At 51.4% G+C, this 26,972-nt stretch overlaps 2 protein-coding genes across 3 annotated transcripts in view; one reads left to right on the top strand and one right to left on the bottom strand.

Annotated features, from left to right (window-relative positions):
• SH2B3 (SH2B adaptor protein 3) overlaps nt 1-9,857 on the bottom strand; it is a 96,261-nt gene extending 86,404 nt beyond the window's left edge. Inside the window, exon 1 of one of the 2 annotated variants that reach the window (XM_065417865.1) lies at nt 9,802-9,857. The gene's annotated coding sequence lies outside the window, so the exon portion shown is untranslated. Of the gene's footprint in view, nt 1-3,607; nt 4,078-9,801 lie in introns of those variants that run through there. The other variant, XM_065417864.1, reaches the window with a different exon arrangement.
• Nucleotides 9,858-25,487: 15,630 nt separating this feature from the next.
• PHETA1 (PH domain containing endocytic trafficking adaptor 1) lies at nt 25,488-26,339 on the top strand. The gene has a single exon (XM_065417994.1). It carries the CDS (start codon nt 25,488-25,490, stop codon nt 26,337-26,339), a length of 852 nt encoding a protein of 283 aa, XP_065274066.1.
• Nucleotides 26,340-26,972: the final 633 nt, after the last annotated feature.

The following is a 26,972-nucleotide window of genomic DNA, read 5'->3' as shown; positions in this document are numbered from 1 at the left end:
TTGCTTGCCTGAAGCATTTATCAAAGTCGTACATTCTGTTCAAACAGGAAACGTCCTTCGCCCGCACTTAGCTAAATATCCTGCCGCTCCAGGGACGTGTGGCTTAGTGCTCCTCTGGTAAGCCTCCCTGTGATTAAGGCTGATAATCAGTGACGTCGTTTGGGAAACCCTTTCTAAAAGGGATCGATTACATTCTTCTAGAAAATCCAAGGAGTTTAATAACTTGGATGGAAAGAGCAAGGAGAGGAGATTTGGAGCACGTCAAAGCAGAGAATGCGCCACTTCTTGTTTACATCCAGCGTCCCCCAGGACGATAAACACTTTAACCTGTTCAGAAAGTGGACCAATATCTATGCAGACCCACTGTGCTTCCTATTACGTCTTTCGAATGTTCGAGGCCAGGGAGAGATTGTATCTGTCGAGAGCCATCCAAGCCTTGCCCAATATTCTCAGAATAACAGAGTGTGTTTGGAAATAACTGGAATTGATGGGACATGAAACAACACAGGAAGAAACAGCTCCAGAGCCAGAACCAGGCAGAGTGGGGACGTGCTTCGTTGTGACTGTCCCAGCCATTCACCCCCGTCTGGGCCCCTGAGTTTCTCCTTCTATCAGCTCTGCCAGCCTGCGAATGACTCAGCATCCTCGGGCACAGCTCTGGCTTCCTCCTGCAGACAACACGAGTGCTCGGCCCATGGAATTCCAATGGCTGCTGAAATGTGGATAGACAGCAGGGCTGTTCAAGCAGCCTTCTGCAACTGCACTTGCCCTCCAGGGGCAGAAAACAAATCCAAGCTCCCCACGCACACTTCTACGAAGGAGACAACTTGTCTTGTTTCCCTGGCAGACTAACAGAGTAGCCAAGAAAGCAGATATAACCAATGGATTCTTGCAAGACTCTCTGATTTAACACACCATAACATGCCCCTTGCACACACCTATGTATCAGATGACCCCCTTCCCACGCACACCACCATATACACATATGGAGCAATTCAGTTCAACAGAGGTGCCTTCAATACGCTGATAAATGACAGAAAGTTATGAGGCTTTGCTCACAGGAACTAGCAGCTCTTCCCCTGGCCTCCATGAATGTGCCAGCAAAACTGGTTAATGAGCGAGGTTGCTTGCACACGCTCCATGGTACATGCCCAAATCCAGTGTTTGATATGTGCCAATGGATTGCTGGGAGCAGTAATGGCAAGCGATTGAAAATACATTTCAAAATGCAATTTATTTTTCTAGCCAGGACTATAATCGGAAATACACTCCCAGAGTTTCCTCTATTTCAAAAGTGGACGGAATATATTATATTGCTGGGAATTCTGACTGCATGCAGATGCAAATGTCTCCTAAATTACATGGGAGCTGAAGGATGTGCCCTGTTTCACCCAGATTGGCAAGAAAGTCTCAGATTTGGCCAGCCAATAGGATTTGGTGTCATGATAATTTCTGCATTCTTAACAGACCTGTTTTGCAAATGAACAATGATGGTAACATAGGAATTGCCAGACTGCATCAGACCCATGGTCATTCTAGTCCAGTATCAAGGACAGTGGCCAGAACTAGATGCCTCAAAGAAAGGGGCAAGAACACCACAGTTGGGAGACATGGGGTAATCAGCCTCCTATGAAGGTCTCATCCTAATCCCTACTAGTTAGAGATTGCCAGAATCCCTGAAGCATGAGGTTATATATCCTTTTTAAAATTTTAGCATTAGCTGTTACAACTCTGGATATTCTTGCTGTCTATATAAATGACTGAACAGTCTCTGAATCTTGCTAAATGTTTGGCCTCGATAACATCCTGTAGCAAGGAGTTCCACAGCCTAATTATGCACTGTCTGAAAACAGTATTTCCTTGTAATCAGTTTTGAAAATGAACATTCTTTCTACTACACTTTGTTATATTCCAGGAAACTGAACTATGGCAATCATCTCTGGTTTGGACTAAATTTCTTTTCAGATCCATTTTATTGGCTTTGAGGCTGTGAGAAGCACCGCCCACAATCAGGCCCGGAGAGATTTACTTCATTGGTAAATGTGATGGAAACACTGATTGAACGCAAACATTCCAAAAGCTAGCTGTTTTTACACGCTGCATGCAAACTCCTTCACCCCCCCATGCATACCTCAGAACTCATTAGAGCTATCATTATTAATTCTACATGCACAAAAAACTATTCAACCATAAAACAAAGCACATCATGAAACATGTACCACAAAGCTTGCTCTGTAACCCGACTGAAGTGATTTCATTAGGCAGCCTTGTGAATACATGTCTGTATACCATGAGAATATACTAGTAGCGAGTTTGCATGCCTTCTGGTGATGGAACACTTCTAGGTCTGCCCAGGGGAGTTGGTAACAGAATACAAAACCTTCCACCTACAGATCAGGGGTCAAACACGACCTGGGTCAAGGAGCCAAAATTACTATCTGGAGACTGGGGGCCTGCCTGCAATGAATATAGTGGTCTCAGCCTAGCTCCAAAAGGAAGAGTCCTCCTCGGAAAAATCACCTTCACAGTTAGCACCTTTGTTGGTTTAGCCCATGCCGGGAAGTGGCAACCTCAGGACCTGACGTGGGGTCAGCCCATGCCAGGAAACAGTAGCCTGGGGCTCTGGCATGCCCTGACCGAAACAGATTAGTATGCAGCTTCGCAGGAGCCATGCTCCAATAAGGTTTCAAATGAACATTGCTTTGGGTCAGCGTTTCGGAGACTCCGGTCTCCAGGAGGTGCAAGCACGTGAAATGTTTCCCCTTCCTGTTTATCATGGTCTTTCAGCGCCCAGCACAGGCTGCGCTGCCCTTGTGTGCAGAATAGAGTGGGGGGGGTCTCTGTTTGTGCTGAGTGGGAACAAGCCGCCTAGAGCCCAGCGTCTCAGAAATGCTGACCCAAAGCAATGCCGCCTGCTTACACAGGCTGCCCTGCCGGAGGATCCCACTAGAACACCAGAGTGCCACATCTGCGTTGCATCAGCACTGGTTGGCCTAGTCTGTGTAAATGGGTCCAACCTGCTCTGCAATGGAGTCACCAAGCTGGGCTGCAGCCCTGTAAAGGACCATGTCCTAGTGAGGCAGCACTGGCAGCCATCCTCAGTGGGCTGCTCATACTGTAGGGAGATGTTAATCAAATGCTTCCCAAATGCTTTGGCCCAGAACTTGCCATGCAGATAGCCCCAGAAACATGCCCTAAGGGTGATCTGTGAAGGGGGGAGGGGAGAAATGTGAGCTTGGGGCTGCTTCTTTTTTTTTGGCACGTTTTATGATGGTAAAAGTTGTTGCTGCTTGTTTGGGGTGTGTGTTTGTTTGTTTTTTAATTTAAAACCCAAACTTGCTTTCTATTTGTTTCATTACCTTAGAAATTCAGGTCTCAGCAACCAATGGGGAACCAGTGGGATTGTGACATCATACAAAGCAAGGCTATTAACGCTGGTTTGTTGAGAGGCAGCGGGATATTTATTCAGACTTGTAAAATTCACTGGGTTTTGCTAACACCTGGGAGAAAGTCCCTTTGGGAAGGATTTCCCAGCCCTGCTCTAAGAGGATGGACAGCTTCTGCATCAGCCTAACAGACCAACACAAAAAGGGAAGACTTGACATACCTGATATTTCTAAAGGAAAAACAAACAGGAAAGAGGCTTCTTTTACAGCAAAGAGAGGCCCAACTCCAATCTGTCACCTGGCGCAGGTCACCCTTTCAAAGAAGCGATCTACCACGAGCTTCCATTTTCCCACATGCTCATTTGAGTGCTTTTGACAACAGCAGCTAGCTCTGCTTTACTCAAAGGAAGTAAGCTACAGCAGAAGAGAGACTCTCTCTCCTAGTTGAGGAGTGCTGAAGCTTTTAAAAGAGAGTCCGAACAGCAACTGGCCCCAGAACTACCGATAGCATCAGCCCAACCACATGATCGACTTGGCATTCATGTTCCTGTGCCTTATGCGGATTCACAGTGAAACCAATTGGAGTTTTGCCATTGACTATAGTAGGAACAAGGTGAGGGGGGCACACTGGGCCAGGTACTCAGCTCGTGTGGCGCTAACATTGACCATCTGGCCTATTCCCCCTGTGCAGTTTACTAACACTGTAGTCACAGATCAAACTGAGTCCCTTTTGTACAGACGTCAGGACACAATCTAGTGCAGTAGTTCTCAACTCGCTGCCCAATCAGCACACAACTGCAGCCCATGTGACATCCTCAGGGGCATAACTAGGGTGGGGTGGGAGGGGCACCTGCCTGGGGCCCAGAACCGGCAGGGTGAGTGCAAAAATGGGGTAGCACAGGATCAGGCCCAGCATCAGCACTCCCAGCAGGATCAGGCCCCGTGGCATCAACCCCCTCCTCCCCCTCCCAGCAAGGTCAGGCCCAGCAGCATTGGCAGTAGGCCAGGGTGCTCAGCACCCCCCCCCCACCCCACAGGTTTGTGGGTCCAGTGACCCCAGTTGCAGCAGGCTCCCTGGCACTAGGACTGCAGCAGCAGGTGGGCAGAGCGGGCAGCATGGCTGAGCTAGGTGCAGCCGAGGTAGGAGTCCAGCAGGCATGGGGAAGGGGATGCAGGGGCCTAGGGCAGCGCAGGAAGGGGTGAGTGCAGAGGGCTAGGGCTGTAGGGAGGGGGATGCAGCTGGAGCATGGGGGACAGACTCTAGGTGGGGGGACTGGTGGCTGGGGGCAGTCCCTGGATGGAGGGCTATGGGGCACAGTCCCTGGATAGGGGGAGTTGGGTGCATGGGGACAGTCCCTGGCTAGGGCATGTCTTTGCAGGCAGGCTCTGCAGCCCCCCTCCCCGGGCACTCCGCCAGCAGCAGCACAGCAGGGAGGCTGGCAACAAACCATGCCATGCCACCTTTACAGTAAATTCATTAATTTTAACCGTTAATGTTTTGAGTTATTTTCTAATTTAAAAGCTCCTGGCAGACTTTTGCCAGTGTTGAATTGACAGGTACTATTATTGATTTAAATCATATTGCTGTCATATAACAAATACGAAACCTTATTTTTTGGTAAGTGTACAGGTAGGATATCTATTGTGTGGATACAGCCCACATAATACACAGAGAGCTGCATACGTGACCCACAATGGTAAATAGGTTGAGAACCACTGCTCCAGCAAGGGGTCCTAATGATAAATGCAAGAGCTGTAGAATCAGGCCCACCATCTATCACACACGAGACACACACGAACACACACGCAAAAAGAGGCTATTTTAAAAGGACACTAACAAATGAAATATGGCCCCACACTGAGGATTTGTAAAATTCACCTTTTACAAAACCCAAGAACAAACTCTTCTTTTGCCATTACAGTGGAAAGTGTTAGAGCATAATAAAATAAAACAGACCAAACAACCCCCACACCCCAAAATGTAACATCCCCAGGGAGCATTTGCAACCCAACCACAGCAAAAACTGAGCTAGGGCAAGGCAAGCTGAAAATGAAACTGATTGCTCTGTTTCCATTCTTGGGGCCAAAAGAAATGTACACAATTGATGTAAACCCTGAAAAGTAAATTGGATGTTTAAAAAATACTTTCAGTTTTAACATTATCAGCTAAACATAAAAACACACACAAGGAAATTAGAGTTTTCCAGACTCATGAATTTTAAGCTGACAGCCCCCCTTTAAATTCAAGGACTATTTAACATTCCTTCTGTATACACTTACCCTCTTGCCCTGCTTACGACTTACTTCTCAAACAAAACAGAAAGTTCCCAGAACTAAATTCTACGAACAAAATCACTGTTTCTCTCCAGGATTACATGCATTAAAGGAACCATTGTATGCCAGGCAGTTGCCTAGCAGGGTTGGGGCTGCTCTGTCTAGCACGCTGGCAGCCCGATCATACATGAACCGTGCTTTAGAATCTGACACAGTAACCAATTTGATTAAAGTAAATGTAGAGCTGCAACTGGGGAGACTGAAATCCTCTGCATCTGCAGAGTGGGAACAACATGGGCGGGAGCAGCAGAAGCTACTCTGTAGCCTTGACCTGAAGGGACAATCCTTTGGGGATGAAAAGGTGCTTAAGTCCCATGCCCCATTCATTCACTCCTCATCCTCTCTAACAAGACCATGCCTACAAGATCCCACTTCCCCCAGGGGAGGGCAGCTTTACCCTCTTTCCCCCAGATCCCCCACCAATGAATCCCACTTTCCCCCCGATCCCCCACCAATGAAAGTGACTTGGGGAATGCACCGGATCAGCAGATCACCTGGCTAACCCTGGTCCTGCCCCTTCCCAGGCCACGCTGCTGGCAGCCTCCAGCAGCCTGGCAAGCACTTGCACTATTGTTCCCCACACCTCTGGGTGAACTCATCTATGCTCTACTCCCCTGCATCCATGGTTACTTTCCATGTGGCTGCTATTCCCTTCCCTTTCCCAGCCTTAGAGGAATTGGGACACTACTTGACATCCCTCTGACTGCTACATTTCCATTAGATTTTCCAACTCTGATCAGTGTTTTATTTCAAGCCAAGTACTGTTAACAGTTAACATTTTGCAATGTTACAGAACTTCAAGGGGCTTTTTCTTTATAATTAAACATACACCCCTGCAAGTAATAAAGAGGAAAATCAGGTTAGCATCATGCCACTGACTTTGGTGGAGTTATTCCTGATTTACACCAGCGTGGGAAGAGATATCAAAGCCAAACTATATTTGTACAACATAATATGGTCATAACTGACCACATTCTGATCTCATTTGAGTGACTGACTTTTCAATAGTGGAATATAGTGTATAAAGAAATCTTAAGTGTTCTCCCAAAAAATTGTTTTAAAGGTCACTGGAATCTCACACACACGACAGTACTTGCACATCTTAAAAACCACCCAGTTATTTCACACCTGCAAAGACAGCAGGCATCCCAGTGATTGACAGGTTATTGCCACCATACCAGGCTGTGACCTGCTCATGAACTGACCTTTGCAAGCGTTAGCCACCCTCTGCTTGAAGGCTGAACAGCTTGCTACCGGCAATCCTGACAATAAAACGTGTGTTCCAATCACTCAAGCAAATTAAAGTGAGTGTAGGGTCCCTGAGAAACAGACTCCGTACGAATAATGATCTAACACACCATTAGAGGTATTACAGTAGCTCCAAACTCCTCGAATAATGAGAGACAGTGAAATAAATGCATTAAGTAGGCAAGGGATGTGGAAAATACTTCTGGGAATTTTTTCTACTGATCTCTAAAGATCCAGAAATATTAAAAAGCCCAACAACCAAGGGAAAGATAGAAAACTATGATGTGTGTGCGCGCAACAGAGTGAGACAAACTCAGGGAGCAGGTGCCCTTGATAACAAAAGAAAACATCCCTTGCAACGAGCAAAGGTAAACTATACTACCCTCTCGCCATGGTGGGCAAAGAAACTGTGGCGCATGTGAGAGGGAGGAGGGGCGACGAAGGCATGTGCCTGGTGAGTGCACACTGGTTTGCTCTCCTTCCCCTCCCCCCAAATCAACATGTTTTTTATTTTTAAATATCAACATTTGGAAAGATAAACGGGTTGCTGGAGGCCTTGTCCATACACAGAGCTGTGTTTAACTCAAAGAGTGATTTTATATCAGTTTAGTTAAACCCGTGCAACTTGTGTGTTTTTGCAGTCTTCTATCAGTTTAAAGCTAGCGTATCTTGGTTTAATTCGCATTGATAAATGTGTAGGTGCAAGCTAAACCAACAGAACCAGTCTCGAACAGCCCACGCACAAAAGCTGCACTGGTTTAACGAAGCCAAGTCAAGTTAAACCGGTGCAACTTCTGTGTCTAGACAACGTCCCTTTAACTCAGATACAACAGTGATATAAATATCAAGGCAGCCTCATGTACCCAACTGGGATCACACCACATTATAATGGACTTATGGTCTAAGTTACGTATCAGCACATTGGCGTAAGCCCAATGGGGAGGTGGAAGAGCAGAGTGCCGCTGAAGCAGTACCTAACAGAAGGGTTTAAAAAGCAGACTCCCCCTACTTAGTCATACACCTTCTCACACCGCTCCCTTCTCTCGGGACCTACTTACCTAGCTTTATAAACGTATAATCTATTTGGCCCTTTATAGGTTTGCAGTGGCGACACTAGTGTGTTATAACATGATCCTTCTAACACAACAGGCTATTTAAGCAGCTTACACTGTGTCTTATGCCTACACACTCTGTAGGATTTGTGCCAATTCTGTCATCCTGCCGAGGTTTTTCCACAACAGAACGAGGAGCTCAACAAAACAAGACTTGAAAGTAAAAGCCATTGATTTCCTTGATTAGACACAATGCAAAGCCACAGAGCTCTCATTATAAACAAATCTCCATGGAACAATTCGGGATGCCAGCAGCCTGGCCACTCCTATGGCTCCAATTAAAAAAAATAAAAGGGTCCTTCCTGAGATTTTATAATCACAAACAAGAAATTGTAACTGCCAGAAATGCCAAGTTGTGTAAGTTACAAAGAAAAGTGGTGGGGTGGGTTTTTTGGGGGGGCGTGGGGAAAGAAGTAATTTACAAGGAAATATTAGGATTTGATCTGCTTTCAATGAAGCCAAAGGCAAAAAACTCCCTTTGATTTCACAGGCCCTTCTACTCAATCAAATAACCTGCTGGTAAAACTCCAGTTCCACCGGAGGTGCCTCAGAAAAAGGCTTCTCCTAGCACGTTGTCAGTGCCTCTCTTCGCCACTTGTTTAATTATTTTTTTTGCAATAAGGTAACTGGAGTCCCCAGCAGGCCACCTAACACCTCCCTTCCCCAGTCCATCTGGTAACAGCAACTCCTCCTGGGTTTCCTGCCTGACAGTAAATCCCAGGTCAGGTGGCAGTGATTATTCGACCCCCACTGCCTGAGCCAAACCACCTCAGCAAACGGCCGCAGGCTTGGGAACTTCGCGGCTCCTAGCGCCTGGGCTGGAGGGAAAGGAGCCCGGCCTGGCTTCCAGGGGCAGCAGCAGGACCGGTCCAAGGAGCGATCATCCCCAGCACCTAGGGCTGGCTCTGCCCGTGTGCGATGCACCAACCTCGGCGGTCGGGCTGCTCTGCCCGGGGGCAGCCCCTGCTCTCGGTGCCCCCGCTGTGAATGCAGGGAGGGGCAGCCTGGCCTCTGCCTCGCCGGACTCAGACTGGGGCTGTCCCAGGGAGACCCTGCCCGGGAGATCAGGCCGGAGACCCGGGGCGCTCTCCATCCATCACCCGCACCAAGTCCCAGGGCCGGGGCTTGTCAGCCTGCAGCTGGGCGGCTGGAAAAGGGGCCCGGACACGTAGGGGGGCGCCTCATGACCAGGACACAGAGCCGGGCCTCCCGCCCCGGACGGGGACAGCTTGACCCTGGAGCCTCAGGCCGCCCCGCTTAGGCTCCTGCTTGGAGGGGCCTGAACCCCCCCGGGCTCCTGGGGAGCGGCTGGGGGGCTCCTAGCCCCTGTGCCCCGCAGCTCCCGGGGGGCTCGGGAGGACCTGGCCGCCCCCCACCCCCGCGCGGCCCCTCCCTACGCAGCAGGAATAGGAGCCGCAGCCGCCGCTACTTTCACTTTCCAGGGCAGCCCGGCGGGAGGGGCCCCGGCCCCCCGGCCCCGGCCGGGCGATCCCCGCACCTGTCCCGGCCTCGGGCGGATGGAGTCGGCGGCGCTCGGCGCGCACGTGGTGGTGCTGCCGAGTCTGGGCGGGGGGGATCGGGCCCCTTCCCACCGCCGGGCTGCGGTCCGGGCCAGCGCTAGGGAACCGAAGCCACATCCCCCCGGGGGCACCCGGGAGGCGGGCTCCGGGCAGAGGGGTCCCCCGGGCCAGGCGGCGAGGGGACGCGGGCGGGGGCCGTACCTGCAGGAGAAGCCGTCCGTGTGGCGCTCGCCCATGGTGCTGGCCGCGGGGCCAGGTGCCGCTGCCCGGCCTCGGGCAGGAAACCCGGGCGCGGAGAGGGGTCGGCGGCGGCTCCGCCCCGCGGCACTTGCCTGGAGCGCGGGACCCCCCCGCTGCTGGATCCCAGCCCCCTTCCCCGGCTGGTCTGCAAAGAGCAGCGGCGCTGGGGGGAGCGGGGAGGCCAGCTGGCCTGAAGCGGCCTTGGGTGCACACAGGGGGGGGGCAGCCGGGTGCTCCGGGCTGCCGCGCCCAGCGCCTGTTCCCCGGCGCCCACGTGCGCCGCACTCCGGTCTCCCCGGGGGCCGCAAAAGTTGCTGTCACGCTGCTACGCGGGTCTCCTCCCCGGGCGATCCGCGCGCCTCGCAAAGGGGCTGCGTGTTTACAGCCCTTCGGTGAAAAGGCAACTTTCGGACCAATAAGGAGAGAGCGAGTCGGAGTCCGGCCGCAAACGATACCGAAAGTAGCCGGCTGCTCAGTGCCGCCTTGCGCCCCGCCGGGGCGGATGGGGGAAGGGAGACTGAACGGCGAAGAATGGGCCCCCACCCCCGGCTTATCTACGGCTTGAAAGGCGGAGAAATAACCCCAGCCTGCGCTTGGAATCCAGCGCCTGTCGCCAGCCTCTGCCGCGGCCAGGAAGCCATCGCCATACGCGGGGAGGAGAAATTCGTCTTGATTGGTTTGGTTTTCCAGCGACGGGGGCGGAATTGCAACCTGACATTAACCTGCTGCCTCTAGTTCCCTTCGGCACGAGGTTTCTTGTCCAGTGATCCTCGGCTGCGCTTCCATTACTCTGCAGCGGGCGCCCCCTGGAGGTGCGGTTGTCATCAATTTGAAGGGAGGGGGGGCTTTTGGGGTGATTTAAAGTTGTATTTGATTTAATTCTTCATTTTCTTTGGCTCTTCTTTAACTTAAAAGCGGCTGACTTTTAAGTTGGGGGGAGGGATAGCTCAGTGGTTTGAGCATTGGCCTGCTAAACCCAGCGTTGTGAGCTCAATCCTTGAGGGGGCCACTTAGGGATCTGGGGCAAAATCAGTACTTGGTCCTGCTAGTGAAGGCAGGGGGCTGGACTCAATGACCTTTCAAGGTCTAGGAGATAGGATATCTCCATTAATTTATTTTATTTTCTCAGGGTTGGAAGGGACCTCAGGAGGTCATCTAGTCCAACCCCCCCCTGCTCAAAGCAGGACCAATCCCCCAGACAGATTTTTACCCCAGTTCCCTAAATGCCCCCCCCCCTTAAGGATTGAACTCACAATGCTGGGTTTAGTAGGCCGATGCTCAAAGTACTGAGCTATCCCTCCACCCAACTTAAAAGTCAGTCGCTTTTAAGTTAAAGAAGAGCCAAAGAAAAAGACATGAGCTCGCAGGCTTTGCATTTTCCAGCTGGAATTCGGTGTAAAAGCACCATTTACACACTCACCAGGATAGAAAGGCTTGGGAGGAGGGTTCACTTTGAGACCTTGGCTGGAAGGTGCCGTTTAAATGCAGAGTATTGGTATATTATAGATTTTCTGTACTCTTCCACCCACCCACTTTTTTTATTACCAGGGATGTTTTCAGAAAATGGGTCTTTGTTCCTTAAAAGCCAGTCCCATCCTGCGGCTGGTGTTCTAGCACAAGGGAGTCTGTCATGCTTCCAGGAAAGCTATTTATGCACTTGGGAATTCTCGGAGATCTTTTCTTCTTGTTTTTATCCTTCCACCGTTGTTAAATGACGTAATCCCTCTGCAAGAGGCAAGCTGAGAGGCTTTAGCCAAGCCCAAAGAATATCGATCATAGTAGAGAGCGGTGCCTTGATTTTCCCTTAGCTGTGTTTGAAAAGGGGATCAGGATAAAAAGTGCCGTCACAATGCCTTTCTCTATGATCAAGCCAGTCCTAGCGAGGAGGGATGGACTCCACCAGCAGCAGTCTTTGCTGTCTTGGCAGCAAAGGGAAGAAGCATTGGGTGTAACTCCAATTTGAGACTGGTCAATGGGATGATTGTACTGTCCCAGAGAATTAAGGGCTGCATGACTGGCCCTCAGATACACAATCTACTGAGCCACCCAAAATGGCAGGATGATTCTTATTTGCCTGTAGAGTGAAACTTGGTTGGTCTGTGCAGTCACTTCTCCCACTGGCTTCGCTGCAAGGCCTGTGTGTGCAAAAAATCCAGAATAGGGCCCTTTCTTTGGCGTTTTACACTCCTACCTAGGCTGTGAAGAATCAGAAATGTTGGGGGAACGAATGGTTTTCCCTTCTTCTTGAGCAGAACTGCGTACGCAGTGGCTGGTGCCCTCACTGACCATAGACAACCTGACGCACAGAAGACTTTGAAGCTTCCTTTAAAACGTGCCTGGGTAGAAAACACCTGCTCACCTACCACAGTACCTAACCCTACAGGCAACCGCAGCTAACCCTGCTGACCACCAGCCTCTGCCTGTCTGCTTGTGTATTGTAATTCCACACTAAATAGCTGAGTACCTTCCTATGTACAGCTGATGACACTCCTATGTCTTGGGAAGCTGAAGGTGTAGTGCTGGGATCCTGGGTTCAATTCCTGTCTCTGCCACAGACTTCCTGGATGACCTTAGGCAAATCTCTTAATCTCATTGTGCTTCAACTCCCCAGCTGTAAAAAAAAAAGAGATGACAATCCTTTCTTTGTCGGTTGTGTCGAGTTAGATACAAGCTCAGCAGGCAGGGCCTGTCTCTTACTGTGTAGATGTACAGTTCTTAGCATGGTGGGACCCCAGTACAACCATAAGACAAATAGTACAATACTGCAACAAATCCCTCCACTGTCACCTGTATATAATACCACCCCTAAAACCTGAGTATGTAACAGATCTTTACCTCCAGACGTACCATCTCTATAAAACACAGACTAAGAGTTCTTTTAATTGCCTTTTTCCTAAATTAGTGGAGATATCCTATCTCCTAGAACTGGAAGGGACCTTGAAAGGTCATCGAGTCCAGCCCCCTGCCTTCAGTAGCAGGACCAAGTACTGCCCCAGATCCCTAAGTGGCCCCCTCAAGGATTGAACTCACAACCCTGGGTTTAGCAGGCCAATGCTCAAACCACTGAGCTATCCCTCCCCTCCTGTTGCAGGGGAACTCGTTATCCACACCAACTCAGCACTAAATATAGGACAAAGCTCCCATTGCCGTCGCTGGGACTGTTGGGTCTGCAGCCAGATGCCGGATCAGGCCGAGTGCAGGTAGCAGAAGTGTCTGACGGCCTCTGAGTTCATCTCGTAGCCCCGCGGAGCAGGCCATATATGGTATCCTCTCACTGTTGTTGTTATTGCGTCATGTCAGTTGGCGTTGGAGTCACAACGTGTCCCATATGTGCCCGATCACTCCACACAGGCAGCACAGCCATTCCGTTAGCGGGTTAAGCTGATGTTTATTTTTAGCTAAGATTCTTTGTTTGCTCTGGTGCTCTTGGGAAGTGACTTCCTGTAAGGAATGTTAAACATCACTGGGACTGGCCCTGCGACTGGGCCAGGTCCAGGCTGCTCCGGAGTGCACCAGGAAAACCTCTCTAAAATGCCTCCATCTAGGATTTGTCTAAGGATAAAGGGCGATGCACTCCCAGCCCAGGTGCCAGGGTGTCCCGTCCGATTGTTGCCTCATTCTCTGAAAGTTTTCTAAAGACTTCAGTGCTGCTCTTGTAACTAGGGAGACTGGTTCCTAAAGAAATTATAAAGTCGTCTTAGTGAACTCATGGCTATCTGGCTTAAAAGATTTGGAGAGCTACTGATGCATGCTGTTTAATGATTAATTAGTTATTAATGCAGTACACTCAGCCCTTTACATCACCCAGAACAAAGACAGTCTCTGCCCCAAAGAAGCTGGTATCTCAGAGTAGCCAGGATGCACCGAAGAGCAAATGGCTGGCATTCTATATAAATCATCCTTAGTATTATTGAATCACTTCTTGTGGGATGTCTAGACTGCAGTGAGTCTGCAGGAGCCACTGGGATAAAAGGAGAGTGGGGTTTGCTGGACTGAAATAGGGAGGGCGTGGCAAGCACACAGGGCAGTGTTCATAAAGGCACAGATGGCTGTGGGAGACACAGGGCAAGGAGGCAGAGTGGGGGAAGGGTAGCGGTTGCAAACTGCTTTGAACCAGGAGAGCACTGTGTAAGTTCTATGCCCGTTACACCTTTGGTAATATCTTATTTAGTTTTAGGGGGGTGAGTGTCATGGTTACTGCAGGGTTCTGGGAGTCTGGGCTTGTCTTCTGGACCTGTCGCTGACTTGCTGTGTGATCTCAGGCAAGTCACGTCAGTGCTCTGTGCCTCAGTTTCCCCATCTGGAAAATGGAGAGATTCACACTCACTGGCCGCACAAAGGATACTGTGGAACCTAATCACCATGGGTAAAGCACATTGAAATCCTTGGCTCAGAAGATTCATTTACGTAGCATCTGGTGCCAAAATGGGAACACCAGACTAGAACAGCAGGGGAGATGGCGCAGGCCAGAACGGAGGAATTACCTAAAATTCCTGCATGTAAGAAAGGAATGCTGCCACAAACCTAAAAGTGAGTTTCTGATACCATCTAGTGGACATTTTTAGTATTGTGCTGGAAAATAAAGGAGAATTTGTTTTCTAATAAATGTACAGTAACTCCTCACTTAAAGCCGTCCCTGTTAACATTGTTTTGTTGCTGATCAATTAGGGAACATGCTCGTTTACAGTTGCGCAATGCTCCCTTCTAACGTCCTTTGGCAGCCGCCTGCTTTGTCCACTGCTTGCAGGAAGAGCAGCCCATTGCAGCTAGCTGGTGGGGGCTTGGAACCAGGGTGGACCGGCAGCCCCCCTATCAATCAATCAGCTCCCCACTCCCCTAAGTTCCCTGTGCAGCAGCTGCCCAGCAGGCTATCAATTTAAGCTATCCCTCCCCCCACTGCCATGTGCTGCTCGTGCCCTCTGCCTTGGAGCTGCTCCCCGAGCCTCCTGCTTGCTGTGCAGGGGGGGGGAAGAAGGGGGCTCAGGGCCGGCTCTGGCTTTTTTGCCGCCCCAGGCAAAAAAGCCTCCGGCCGCCCCCCCGGGGGGGGGGGCCGGAGCCCGGGGGGGGCGGCGAGCCCCGGCGGGGGCTCCGCTCTCCCGCCGGGGGGAGGGCGGCCGGAGCCCCGGGGCGAGGGTGGCGAGCCCCGGCGGGGCCTCGGCTCTCCCCCCGGCGGCCGGGGGGAGGGCGCCGGAGGGGAGGGCGGCCGGAGCCCTGGGAGGAGGGCGGCAAGCCCCGGCGGGGGCTCGGCTCTCCCCCCCCCCCCCGGCGGCCAGAGCGCCGGGGGCAGGGCGGCGAGCCCCGGCTGGGGCTCGGCTCTCCCCCTGGTGGCCAGAGCGCAGGGCGGCGAGCCCCAACAGGGGCTCGCCGCTCTCCCTCCGGCAGCCGGGGGGAGGGCGCGGGGGGGAGGGCGGCCAGAGTGCCGGGGGGAGGGCGGCCCCACCAGCTTGGTTGCCTGGTGCCTGGAGCCGGCCCTGAGGGGGCTAATGTCAGGGTGTCCCCCTTTCCCCCTGCTCCTGCCCCTGCTTACCCCTTCTTCGCCATATAGAGCAGGGTGGGGACACGGACAGGGGCAGCGTGCATTTCTCTCTCTCTCTCTCCCACACACAAGGTGTGTGTCTGTCTCTGTCTGCTATGCTGTCTCCCCTCCCCTCCATTCCTGCTGCCTTGTAGAGTGAGAGGCTACATTAACAACGTGTTAACCCTTGAGGGCTCAGCCGAGTGCTAGTTCATCATTTAGCACCGGGGTTCTCAAATTGGGGGTTGGGACCCCTCAGGGGGTCACGAGGTTATTACATGGGGGGGTCACAAGCTGTCAGCCTCCACCCCAATCCCTGCTTTGCCTCCAGCATTTAGAATGGTGTTAAATATATTAAAAAGTATTTTTAATTTATAAGGGGGGGGTCGCACTCAGAGGCTTGCTATGTGAAAGGGGTCACCCGTACAAAAGTTTGAGAACCACTGATTTAGCAGCAAGGCATTCCCTGGGAAATATCCCACGCTCTTCCACCCTCTAACTTCATCACCTCAACCAAGCTTCACAATCAGCATAGCTGTGAACAGTATTAAATTGTTTGTTTAAAACATATACTCTGTGTGTGTGTGTGTATATACATATAATATATAGTTTTTTGTCTGGTGAAAAAAATTTCCCTGGAACCTAACCCTCCCTATTTACATTCATTCTTATCGGGAAATTGGATTCGCTCAACATCGTTTCAATTAAAGTCGCATTTTTCAGGACCATAACTACAACGTTAAGCAAGGAGTTACTGTATATCAGCATTTGACAAAAGTTTTATATCGGCTTTGAAATTCTAGCCCTTTGTTTACCTGTCTGTCACCAGGCTGGGTAACAAATTCACACTCAGTCTCCGCACATTCAAAAATCCCAGTACACACAGCAGAAGGGTTTTCACAATATACTACTGAATAGGGCCTTGTCTTGCATTCTGTCCACATTCCTAACGCCCACTGAGGCTATGAGGGGTTTGGAGATCATGCCAGAGAGCAGTAGCAGTTGTGGTACCGTCACTGCGGGCCAAATGGCTGAAATGTGGAACCCCTGTATTTCATGGCCCCCTCACGCCACCATTGACAGATAATGGTTTCTAGCTAGAAACCTGGTGTTTAGGAGATTCTCCCCTGTTGTATTATTCCAAGTGGTATGATTCAAAAACCATTACAAAAATAAAACTGGGGGGGGGGAAACAACAATGCAGTCTAGCAGGTGCATTCTCCCCTGGGTCATAAGAAGGGTTTGAACTTTGGCCCAGATCCAAAGGTATTTAGGCACCTAATGCTCATTAATTTCAATAGGCACCTAACTCCCATTGAGGAGCTTGGCCACTGGTCCTTTAGCTCCACAGAACAGAGCTCTACCATGTGATTGTTAGCTCTATATACGGGCCAGCCACTAGAGGATCCTGTGGCACGTTCTTTGCCAGTGGGTTGCATAACTATTTGCAAGACAGCAGTAGAATATTAGGGATCAGGACTTCTGGACTCTACTGCTGTCTCGGAAGGCAGTGTTACCTAGTGGTTACAGCCAGGCTCGCCAACCATATAGATTTGGCACATTCAGCCTGAATGAGACCTCAGTCAGGCATATTAAAAGCCTGGTTTCTATTCCCAGTGACAGTGCAGTTAACTTCTCTGTAATATGAGGGAGGAATTATATTTGCCTGCTTCCTAAGGGCCAGGTCAGAGGCCTTGCTCCAGAATAAGGGCCGTGAAGAGCTCAGAACTATAAACAGCAGTGGGCAGAAGAGGTGAGCCTCGAACTCTTGGTTCCCCGGCTCCTAGATTCCCCCCCTGGACTAGAGACTGTTTCATCAGGTGGGGTTCTCACTCACCTGTGCAGTGTTGACTGTCCACTGGAATAGGGAGCCCACAAGTCAAAATTTGGGGTCTGAACTACTTGCAGTACTAATGAGTCCTGGTTTGGAAAGAGCGTGCGGGTGGACAGTTTGGTCCCAAAGAATGAATGCGTCTCACTCAGAGATTGCTGTACTGGTGAGGTTTTCCCTTAGCTTCTTGAGCAGCCTTGTGTTTCCTGTCAGAAATGGATGCAGACATGGTAAGTGGGGGGTTAGCTCAGCAAACACAGAAAGGCCCCGATGCGCGCGGGCACCCACAGAAGTTGTATGTGCAGCGTTAGAGATTCCCCTGGTTCTGTTCTCCGTCACGCCAGTTTTACCCTAGGTTAACTACTGGTTTCACTGGAGTCATGCCTGAGGTGTGAATCAGATCAGAGGAGCCCCATTCAGGCCAGATGTAACTCAGGGATTGTCACAACCTTCCAGGGGGCCGAGTAAGCGGGACAAATGGGGTGCTGTAACAAACAGGTGCTGAAATTTCCTTCCCTACACAGCTCCAGCTGGATGAGGGTGATGGGAAGCCATCAGAATAAGAATAATAGGTAAATCCGGATTAAAGAGGAAACCCTCTTAACTAACTAGCCAGCAGGACAGCAGCTGGCTGCCTTTAATTACTTCACAGAGGGATCTGCCGGATTGTTTACCTACCTTGGTGTCAGGTTTTTCCCTGTTCCATTGAGACTGCCCTGGCCTCAGTGACAACGGCACAGTTCAGTTTCCAACCCACACAGCTGCCTACACTAATGAACTGCGCATGTTTAGATGGCTCATGCCACCCTGTCCTGGGGAAGGAAGGTTTATAGTGCCTGGCACTGCTGTGGGTCTGGCTCACAACGCTAACCAAGGCAATTAAGCAACACTGGATTCCGGCTAAGGCCTCATCTACATACACACATGTTGGCCCAGACCTGATTTAGCACACAGCCCTGAGCAGAGATGCTTAAACTGGTTTCAAACAGCGCCAATACGCTGGTTTCAAACAGCGCCAATACGTTTACACCTTTAGTTCAACTGTGTGTTGAACTAAAGGCCTGAGGCCTCTGGGCCCAATGCCGCATCCTGTGGGCCACTGGGCAGAGCCCCCTTGTTCCCCTCAGCTCTTTGCAGGATCAGGCCCATAGGGATTAGGCCAAACACTGCACTACTCCCCTTCTGACAGCATGTGGAGTAGGGGGCTGCATTCTCTGGCCACAAGCAGCCCTTTGCCAAGTGAGATGGAGGCTACCCACCTCATGTGCTCATGCAGTCAGCTGGACGGGGGCCCGATCCACCTCCTGTTGAACCCTGTGGTTGACTTCAACTGCTTCCCCCCACCCGCCCGCCCGGTAACTCTTTCCTCGGGGGCTCGCAGCACCTCATTTTTCCCTCTCCATGGCTCTCGTCTATTCTGTAAATTCTGCGGAGCAGGGACTGCCTTGATCGTTGCAGCTCGTACCGTGCCTAGCCTGGCATTAGCGCGTAAGAAATAAGCAGCAACAATAATTTTTGGAGTGGCTTATACTTGGCATGCAATACACGTGCCTGAGCCTGCACACACGCTTTAGCAACTTTACACTTAGCCCTTAGCAGTCAATGCATTCAAGGTGCCTGTTTGCAGGTCTACAAGGTGGGTAGAATCAGTTTGCATTGCAGGGCTAATCTGGTGAGCAATTGAACTCCCATGAAAGGGATTTTTAAAGCATCCTCCAATGGCTCTCTACTAGCCGAGGCCTCTCTGTGCAGAACTGGAAAATGTGATCTCTGTTTTCATTCCCAATTAGAATGACAAGCCAAAATTAATTAGCATAAAAAGCCAAAATTTCCCACAGAATGAAAATTCCAAAAAATTCCCATTCAAGACCGTCAAAACATTAATATATTTAATATTAAAACACATATTTTAATATGAAAGTCAAACCAAAATTAATCAAGATGAAACATTTTTACCTTATCAAAATGTTTTGCCATTATTGAAACAAAATCAGAAAGTCCAGAAGCTGGGACTGGATGACAGGGGATGGATCACTCGATAATTGCCCTGTTCTGTTCATTCCCTCTGAAGCATCTGGCACTGACTACTGGCAGCAAAGAGGATACTAGACTTGAGGGACCAGTGGTCTGACCTAGTATGGCCATTCTGACGTTCTTTCACGATTCGGTTCGACTTTTCTCCCACCAAAATTTTCAGCCAAAGCGACACGTTCCTGCCAAAGGTTTAGATTTTGACAAAATTGCAGTTTTTGACAGAAAACTGGGTCAACCAACTCTCCTGAGCAAACACTGTCCTACAAAGAAAAACCTACACACAAGGTTACATGCACTTGTCTACAGGGGACCTTTGATTCCTATACACTTGCATAACTGTAATACTATCCTGGACCAAATTCACCCTTGGCTCAGTGGCCACCTCTTGACTTCAGTCATGTGTATTATAGCGTACATCATCATAGTGGTTTGTGCATTTCCTTTTTATGTGGGCGAGGAGGAAGGCTTAATTTTCATGTTATTAATTGTTTGATTGCAAATTATGTTCTGGTGTTGGGCCCACAAAAGGATTCTGGTCTTGTGAAAGAAGCAATAATGTCTACATACTGTAAGTGATGCTATCCTAAGAAGGATAATGCAGTCACTAGATTTGTCAGGCTATTGTGCAATGTATAACATCACTCAATCAATGCCCCATATAAGGAAGCAAGCCACAATTAAATACTGATGGCACCAGTACGTTCAAAGGGTGGGCACTGGCTGTGTCCTCTTGAAAGCATGGACCAGGAGATACACACAATCTGCGGAGTGCACGGGTAGAGCCAGGCCCTGAGCCTGCAAACACTGAAACACGGGCTTAGCTTCAAACCACCAACTATTCCCACTGGCTTCAATGGACCAACTCTTGTTAGACTGGAGACTGTTTGGGGCAAGGGCCAGGTCTTCATGTGTGTTTATACAGCACCTACCATGATCGGATTTGAAGCCTCTGCTAGATGCTGCAATATAAACATTTAACAATAATAATTCCCAAATTCATCTCCTGTACTCAGGCCTGTCAGTGACTGGCGATGTATTTGTGAAACTCTGCACAGGGACATGGGGAGATCTGGGTTCTAGTCCCAGTTTTGTCATGGACTCCCTGCGTGACCTTGGGCAAGTCACTGTGTAAAATAGGGATAATAAATCTAGTCTTTCTAGACTGCTAACTTTTTGGGGTGGGGACTGTCTCTTACATAGAGCTAAGACAATGGGGCACCAATCGCAGCTGGGCCTGTAAGTGCAGCTGCTAGTACGCTGATACCACTGGTTACCATGCTGACCAATATTCTATTCTATACAGGCCCGTACCCCAGGCTGACCGTAGTATCTGGGCCTAGCACCTGTCGTATGTTCTTTGTCCTTTCATCCTTTTCCCAGGGGGAGAAGTCTGTGCAGTGGAACGGCTTGTTTTGACAGGCATGTTTTGATACACAAGTTGCTCAGTACCTGTGTCAGAAAAGGCAGGTCAGAGGAGGGCACCTCAAATAGAGCAATTAGCCTTGTTGTAAAGCTTTTCAGGGAGCCCCAGGAGTGGAGCTGTCACCCCTCCGCTTTATCCAGAGCCCTAGTTATCTTTGGGCTCAGCACCTTGAAGTTAAGGCCCAAGAGTGGCACTCATTGAATATTGTCTTGCTGTTTCCTCGTCCTGGCCAGTCCATAGCCATCTGTCGTCTCTTGTATTATACTTGGATTGGAAGCTCTTTGGGGTAGGGACTCTGTTCCGTGTTTGTACAGTGCCCGGCACAACAGAGTCCGTGGCTGGCACTCCAGTAATATGACTAATAATAATACCCTGCAGTAGCAATTTCTCCCAGAAGCATTAATGTTCTGACCTGTACCACATGGCCGTCCGGATCGTCTCTAATCTCTTAGCCCAGTGGCTCTCAATCTTTCCAGACGACTGTCCCCCATTCAGGAGGCTGATTTGTCTTGCCTACCCCCAAGTTACACCTCACTTAAAAACGACTTGCTTACAAAACCAGACATCAAAATACAAGTGGCACAGCGCCCTCTTACTGAAAAACTGCTGGCGTTCTCATTTCTACCATAGCATCATACAATAAATGGACTGGACTATCTTGTACTTACCTTTCAGTGGGATCCTGGAGCCTGTGTTTCACTTGTGAGCCTTGTCTAAACCCCAGCCACCGAATTTAGCTTAACGAGCCCCCAGGCAATTGCCCAGGTTGCCACCCCTAACGCCGGCCCTGCACTTGCAATCCCCCTAAACCCATCCTGCAACCCCCATGGGGTTCGCCACTGGCAGGTTGAGACCCACTGATTTAGAGGCTTTGAGTGCCCCCTGGAAGACCTCAGCGTACCCACATACCCCTGGCTGAGAACCCCTGCCTTAGGGTATGTCCCTACTGCATGGTCAACCTGGGCTTAGGGCTGGCCCCAGGTCTCCCCGCCTCGCTAAGGGGTCCTTCCCCCGCTGCACAGACCTTCTGACTGGGCTCTGGGGCTTGAGCTGCGTCCACACTGCACAACGACGGGGCTTGGCCCCCAGTCTCCGCAGGACTCAGGGTGCCCGGTACTTGCAGACCGGGATCAGGCACATTTGCGTGTGGCCGGTAGGGGGTTGGGCTCCCAGCGGGGTGAGTCCAGGTTTCCGAGGCCGTGTAGACACACCCATCCACGCTCTGTACCCCCCGGGCTGGCTCGGGAGGCGGGTAGGAGGGCCGGGCTGGCTCTTTAAGAGCGGCCGGTGGCCGGGAGCCACAGCCCGCAGAGGAGGAGCCAGCCCCAGCCTGGGAAGGCAGGAGCGGCGCGGAGGGAACAAAGGAGCGGGGCGCAGCCAGCGACGCGCAGAAGTAAGACCGGGGGGCGAGATGGAGCCTTGCCCGCCGCCGGGGGGCCCGAGCTGGGAGCCGGGGCTGGGGCGCGGGCAGAGCCCGGCGAGGCGGGAGGCTGCAGGGGACAGGCCGGTCTCCGGCCCGTCCCCGCCCCTGGGGCCGAGCTAGAGCGGGGCTGGAGGCCACGGGGATGGGCCCGCTCCGAGAAGCTGCCTAGCGCAGCCCTGCTGGGCTGGGCTCCGCGGCGTGGGCTTGAGCCCCAGGGTCTCCAGCGCTGGGTGCTACCAGGGTTGTTCTCCTGCCCAGCATCCCAGCTGGCTGCCTTCCTGCGCTGACCATGCGGGGGCCCAGCAGGAGACACGGCCCCCCTGGCTGGCCTGGAGCGCAGCCCCTTCCCCACTCCAGTGTCTGACTCCAGCACCCCCTAGAGAGCTAACCCACTTTCCGGGGGGGCTGGTGCTAGCTAACTCGCCCCCTGCCTAGCAGGCTCTGAGGGGGAACAGCCCAATTCCCCCACGAGTCCACAGAAAGCAGGGACCCTGGCTGACATGCAGGAAACACGCCTGCTGAAAGACACCCTGCAAGGTGCAGTGGGTGCTGCTCTCAACCTGTCTTTCTCAGCGTCACTTAAAAAAAAAAAAACTTCATACAGCTGAAAACCCCACAATGAGCGAATGGTCTGCTGCTGTGTTAAATACTCGAATTTCATTTTCATCCCTTAAGCCATGCTAGGTGGGCCGGCCTCCTGCTATCTGCAGAATAAAAGTCACTTTTTTAATAAGTTAAACCAAAAAAAAAGTCACTTCATGAATGAAATGGCTGAGGTTGTGAAGCTTGCAACATTCCCTGTTATTTCCTACATGGCTTCTACGTGGGATGAGGCTCCAGTGTGATTATAAAAATAACCTTCTGGTAAAGGGAAAAGCTCTATTAATCTTTAACCTTGTTACATGACTTAATAGTGAAATTACTTGTCCGTGTCCAAGGGTTTTGTTGTGGTCGTATGTTTAAAAAAAATTACTAGATTAGGACTAGAGTTAGACAGCAATGGTCTTTCAGGGAGGAGTGTTGTCTAGTGGTCAGAGCAAAGGCCTGGGACTCAGGACTCCTGGATTCTAGTCCCAGTTCTGAAACCGCCTCACTGTGTTTCCTTGGGGCTAGTCACTAAGCCCCTGGGTGTCAAGTTTGGGTGCCACATTTGACACAGCTACAATCTGCTTCTTTGGTCTGCTGAGCACCAGTAGCGCCCGTTGCTTTTTAACCATAGCCGCAGTTGCTCAAGCCCTTGGAGAAGCCAACCTCCAGCTGCTCCCACCTGGGCACCCAAAATTCCTGGGCCGCTTTGGAAAACTTGGGCCTTCATCTTTGTGTGCTGGTTTCCCCAGCTGTAAAATGGTTACTGATAGTTATCAGCCTCAAAGGCTTTGAGTGCCTTGCACTGGAGGTGCTGTCAGTAGTGTTAAGGAAGCAGAAGCTAGCAGCGGTGTTATATTTATAGACCCCATAGGCTGTGGCTGCTGTGGCGCTGAACAGAGGCTGCATTTCAGAAAAATTGTGGGGGGAAGGGGAGAAATTTTATGTCCGCATACGCAACATTATACATGATTTTATTTTACCCTGCAAAGGCTGGGTGTGGAGGGAAGCGGAAGAGAGCGTGGAGCATATGGACCTATTAAAAGACAGGGGGCAAACCAAGATCTGGGGGACAAATGCTGCCCTTTCCTCACAGCAAGTGACACGCCTGCTGCTGAGGACAATGACAGCAGCCTGACAGAGTGAAAACCTCTCTCATGGGTGGCTCGGACACCAGCAACAGCTGTTGTTAGTAACAAAGGCTGTAAGACCACTTACTTCCTCGATCAGAACCAAGTTACTGTAAACAGAAAGGAAACCACTGGGAAAGGGCTGTCCCAGAGGCGAGTGGCAGGTCTTTGCCGCCCACTCCATTGTGGGGATGGTGGGGGCTGTTTGGAGTTCCGGTTTAGCCATCCATCGGGGGCCACTGGCAACCCTTCATCTTTGCATTGCGCTGGCTGCAGTGAAGCGCTTAAGTTTTTACACTAACCATTAAAGCATGGGCCTGTTCCCACTGAAATCAATGGAACCACCCCCATGCTCAGAATGACGCTTCCTGACTCATGGCTGGTCCTTGCAATGCTATAGCTCTCAAAGCAGGGTAGGTGACAGTGTCAGATGGGGACACTGGTACAGAACAGCACGAGTCACACATTCCGTTAGTGGTAGATGTGGGAAAGGAACCTGGGTCGTCTGACTCCCAGTTCTTCCCCCACAGAGGAGAAGCCAGGACCGCTAAACAGGCAGAGCTAGCAAGGCCAACGTCTGCGGCAGCTGCGAATGTGCGCGGGCAGCTGGGTGGCTAGATAAGCCGCTAGGGACTAACTTCACCCAGCTTGCAAAACAGCAGCATCTAGGATGCTCTGATTAGCAACGATAGGACTTGAAGCAACTGACTATGGCTGACGGGGAGTAACCAATGCCAGTGTTTGCAGCACCCTGAGTACTCCTGGTCCCTGCTAATCAGGGCAGCAATAGACTGGTGCTAGGAACCCAATTAGCAGTGACTGCATTGTTCAAGTGCATTTATGGGGGGGAGGGGGAAGTGTAATCTAGGACTGGCTCTTCAGCCATGCCTGATAAATAGCATTAGATTGGGCATGATCCCAATGAGGGGAGAGGGAAAAGGGCATCAGATGCACCCAGAAAATTGTTGGTTTTGTAAAAGTCAGCTTTGAACAAAAAGCAGAGATCAAGAGGACTCTCTTTTAAATTGGAAGTACACCTCTACCCCAATATAACGCGACCCGATATAACACGAATTCGGATATAACGCGGTAAAGCAGCGCTCCGGGGGGGCGGGGCTGCACACTCCGGTGGATCAAAGCAAGTTCGATATAACGCGGTTTCACCTATAACCTGGTAAGATTTTTTGGCTCCCGAGGGCAGCGTTCTATCGAGGTAGAGGTGTATGTTTTAAACAGTGGTTCCCCTCCCCCTCTTTACTCCCCCAAAGGGCCCAAGAACCAGAAAGGAAACTGACAGTAAACAAAGTGAAACTGATCCAATGGGCTCTCCCTGGCAAGACAAACAGCCAGGAGTAGAAATAGGGCCAGGTGACCTGGATGGCAAGCCGGGGGAGTTGACAAAGAAAGGAGAAGCCCGTTGCAGTGAGCAGGGTCTCTCCCTCAAGGCCTCCATGACTCCATCTCTTCCCAGAGGCATTCTCTCCCTGGGCTCCCCAAGCAGCCAATTCAAGCAGATTGCCCCGGTGTCCCTCTGTTAGGGGTTTGCTACCTGCTGTCCGTTTCCAGTCAGTACCTCCCTCTAGCTGCTGGGATGGGACTGCCGGGACTGCCTGGGCTCCCTGGTCTTTGCTCGTAGCTCAGAGAACCCGGCAGATCCTCACCCCCGATCCCATACGAATCTCTTTCCCCCTCTAGGCCTTGGCGCCATGAAGCTGAACGAACGTAGCCTGGCATTCTACGCCACCTGTGACTCCCCCGCCGACAACGCCGGCTTCCTCTTCAAGAAAGGCGAGCGGAACACGGCCTACCACCGCCGCTGGTTCGTGCTGAAGGGCAACATGCTCTTCTACTTCGAGGAGCGGGAGAGCCGGGAGCCGGTGGGCGTGATCATCTTGGAGGGCTGCACTGTGGAGCTCTGCGAGGCCGCCGAGGACTTCACCTTCGCCATCAAGTTTGACTGCGCCAAGTCGCGAACCTACGTCCTGGCGGCCGAGAGCCAGGCTGCCATGGAGTCCTGGGTCAAGTCCCTATCGCGCGCCAGCTTCGACTACTTGCGGCTGGTGGTGAAGGAGCTGGAGAAGCAGCTGGAGGAGATGCAGTCGGGCCTGGCTGGCAGCCGAAGCATCCAAAGGAGGTCACCGATTTACCGGAAAACCAAGTCGGCTCTCTGCTTGGACACCATGTCTCCAGCTCTGGAGCTGCCACCTCCCCGGGAGAGACCCATGGTGCCGCCTTGCGCCCCCCTGAAAGAGAATGGCTGTGCGGTGTGGAATAACGCTCAGTGCATGGATATCCTGCCAGCTGGGGATGTCCCCGGGGGCCTTGCTGACTCGGGGAGCGTGAGGACGTCTGCGGGCGGCAGCCACGAGGGAAGCGTGAAGCCGCCTCCTCTGCCGCCTCGCAGACGTGCATCGTCAGGCAATACCTGTGGCCCCGGGGCCCTGGTGGTGGACAGCCCGGTGTGCCCAGGCACGGTGTGTTTCTCTAAGCTCCACGACTGGTACGGCAGAGAGATCACTGAGCTGAGGAGAGAGTGGTTGGAGAGCCACAAACTGTGATGGAGGCTCTGGTGGGGGCGGGGACGAGTGCAACGAGATGAGGCCGGGGGGGCTCATTTGGAAACACTAAGCCTGAAGTCGGCCTGGCTGCGAGTGCCGCCTGAGACACGGTCACATGCTGCCGATCTGTCAGCGGGATGGGGAACTCCGGCATAGATTCATAGATTCTAGGACTGGAAGGGACCTCGAAAGGTCATAGAGTCCAGTCCCCTGCCCGCATGGCAGGACCAAATACTGTCTAGACCATCCCTGATAGACATTTATCTAACCTACTCTTAAATATCTCCAGAGATGGAGATGCTGGAGATGCAGCATGATGCTGGGAACTTTGTCTGCGGGGTGTCACATGCCCGGCTCCAGCAGTGATCCCGTGGGTCGCTGAGTCTTGTCTTTCCATTGCCAGCAGCGTCTTTAATGTGGAAGTGGAGACAGTTGGTTTTGAACTCTGCCCCTGGCGGTATCCAAGCCTGACCCGCCCATTGCTGGCAATGGACTTCACGGCACCTTGGAGACGATCAGCTCTTCTGAGCCAAAGCGGCTTTGTGTCCAAACCCCTCAGGCTGGTGTCGATCAGGGAAAGTCATTTCCTGCACTAACACGGGGCTCAGACGCTTGCTGGTCCAGCACCACAGC

The sequence above is a fragment of the Emys orbicularis genome, chromosome 16 (genome assembly GCF_028017835.1).
Source record: "Emys orbicularis isolate rEmyOrb1 chromosome 16, rEmyOrb1.hap1, whole genome shotgun sequence".
NCBI lineage: Eukaryota > Metazoa > Chordata > Testudines > Emydidae > Emys > Emys orbicularis.
The sequence above is the reverse complement of the archived record's forward strand: the minus strand, read 5'-3'. Positions and strand labels throughout refer to the sequence as shown.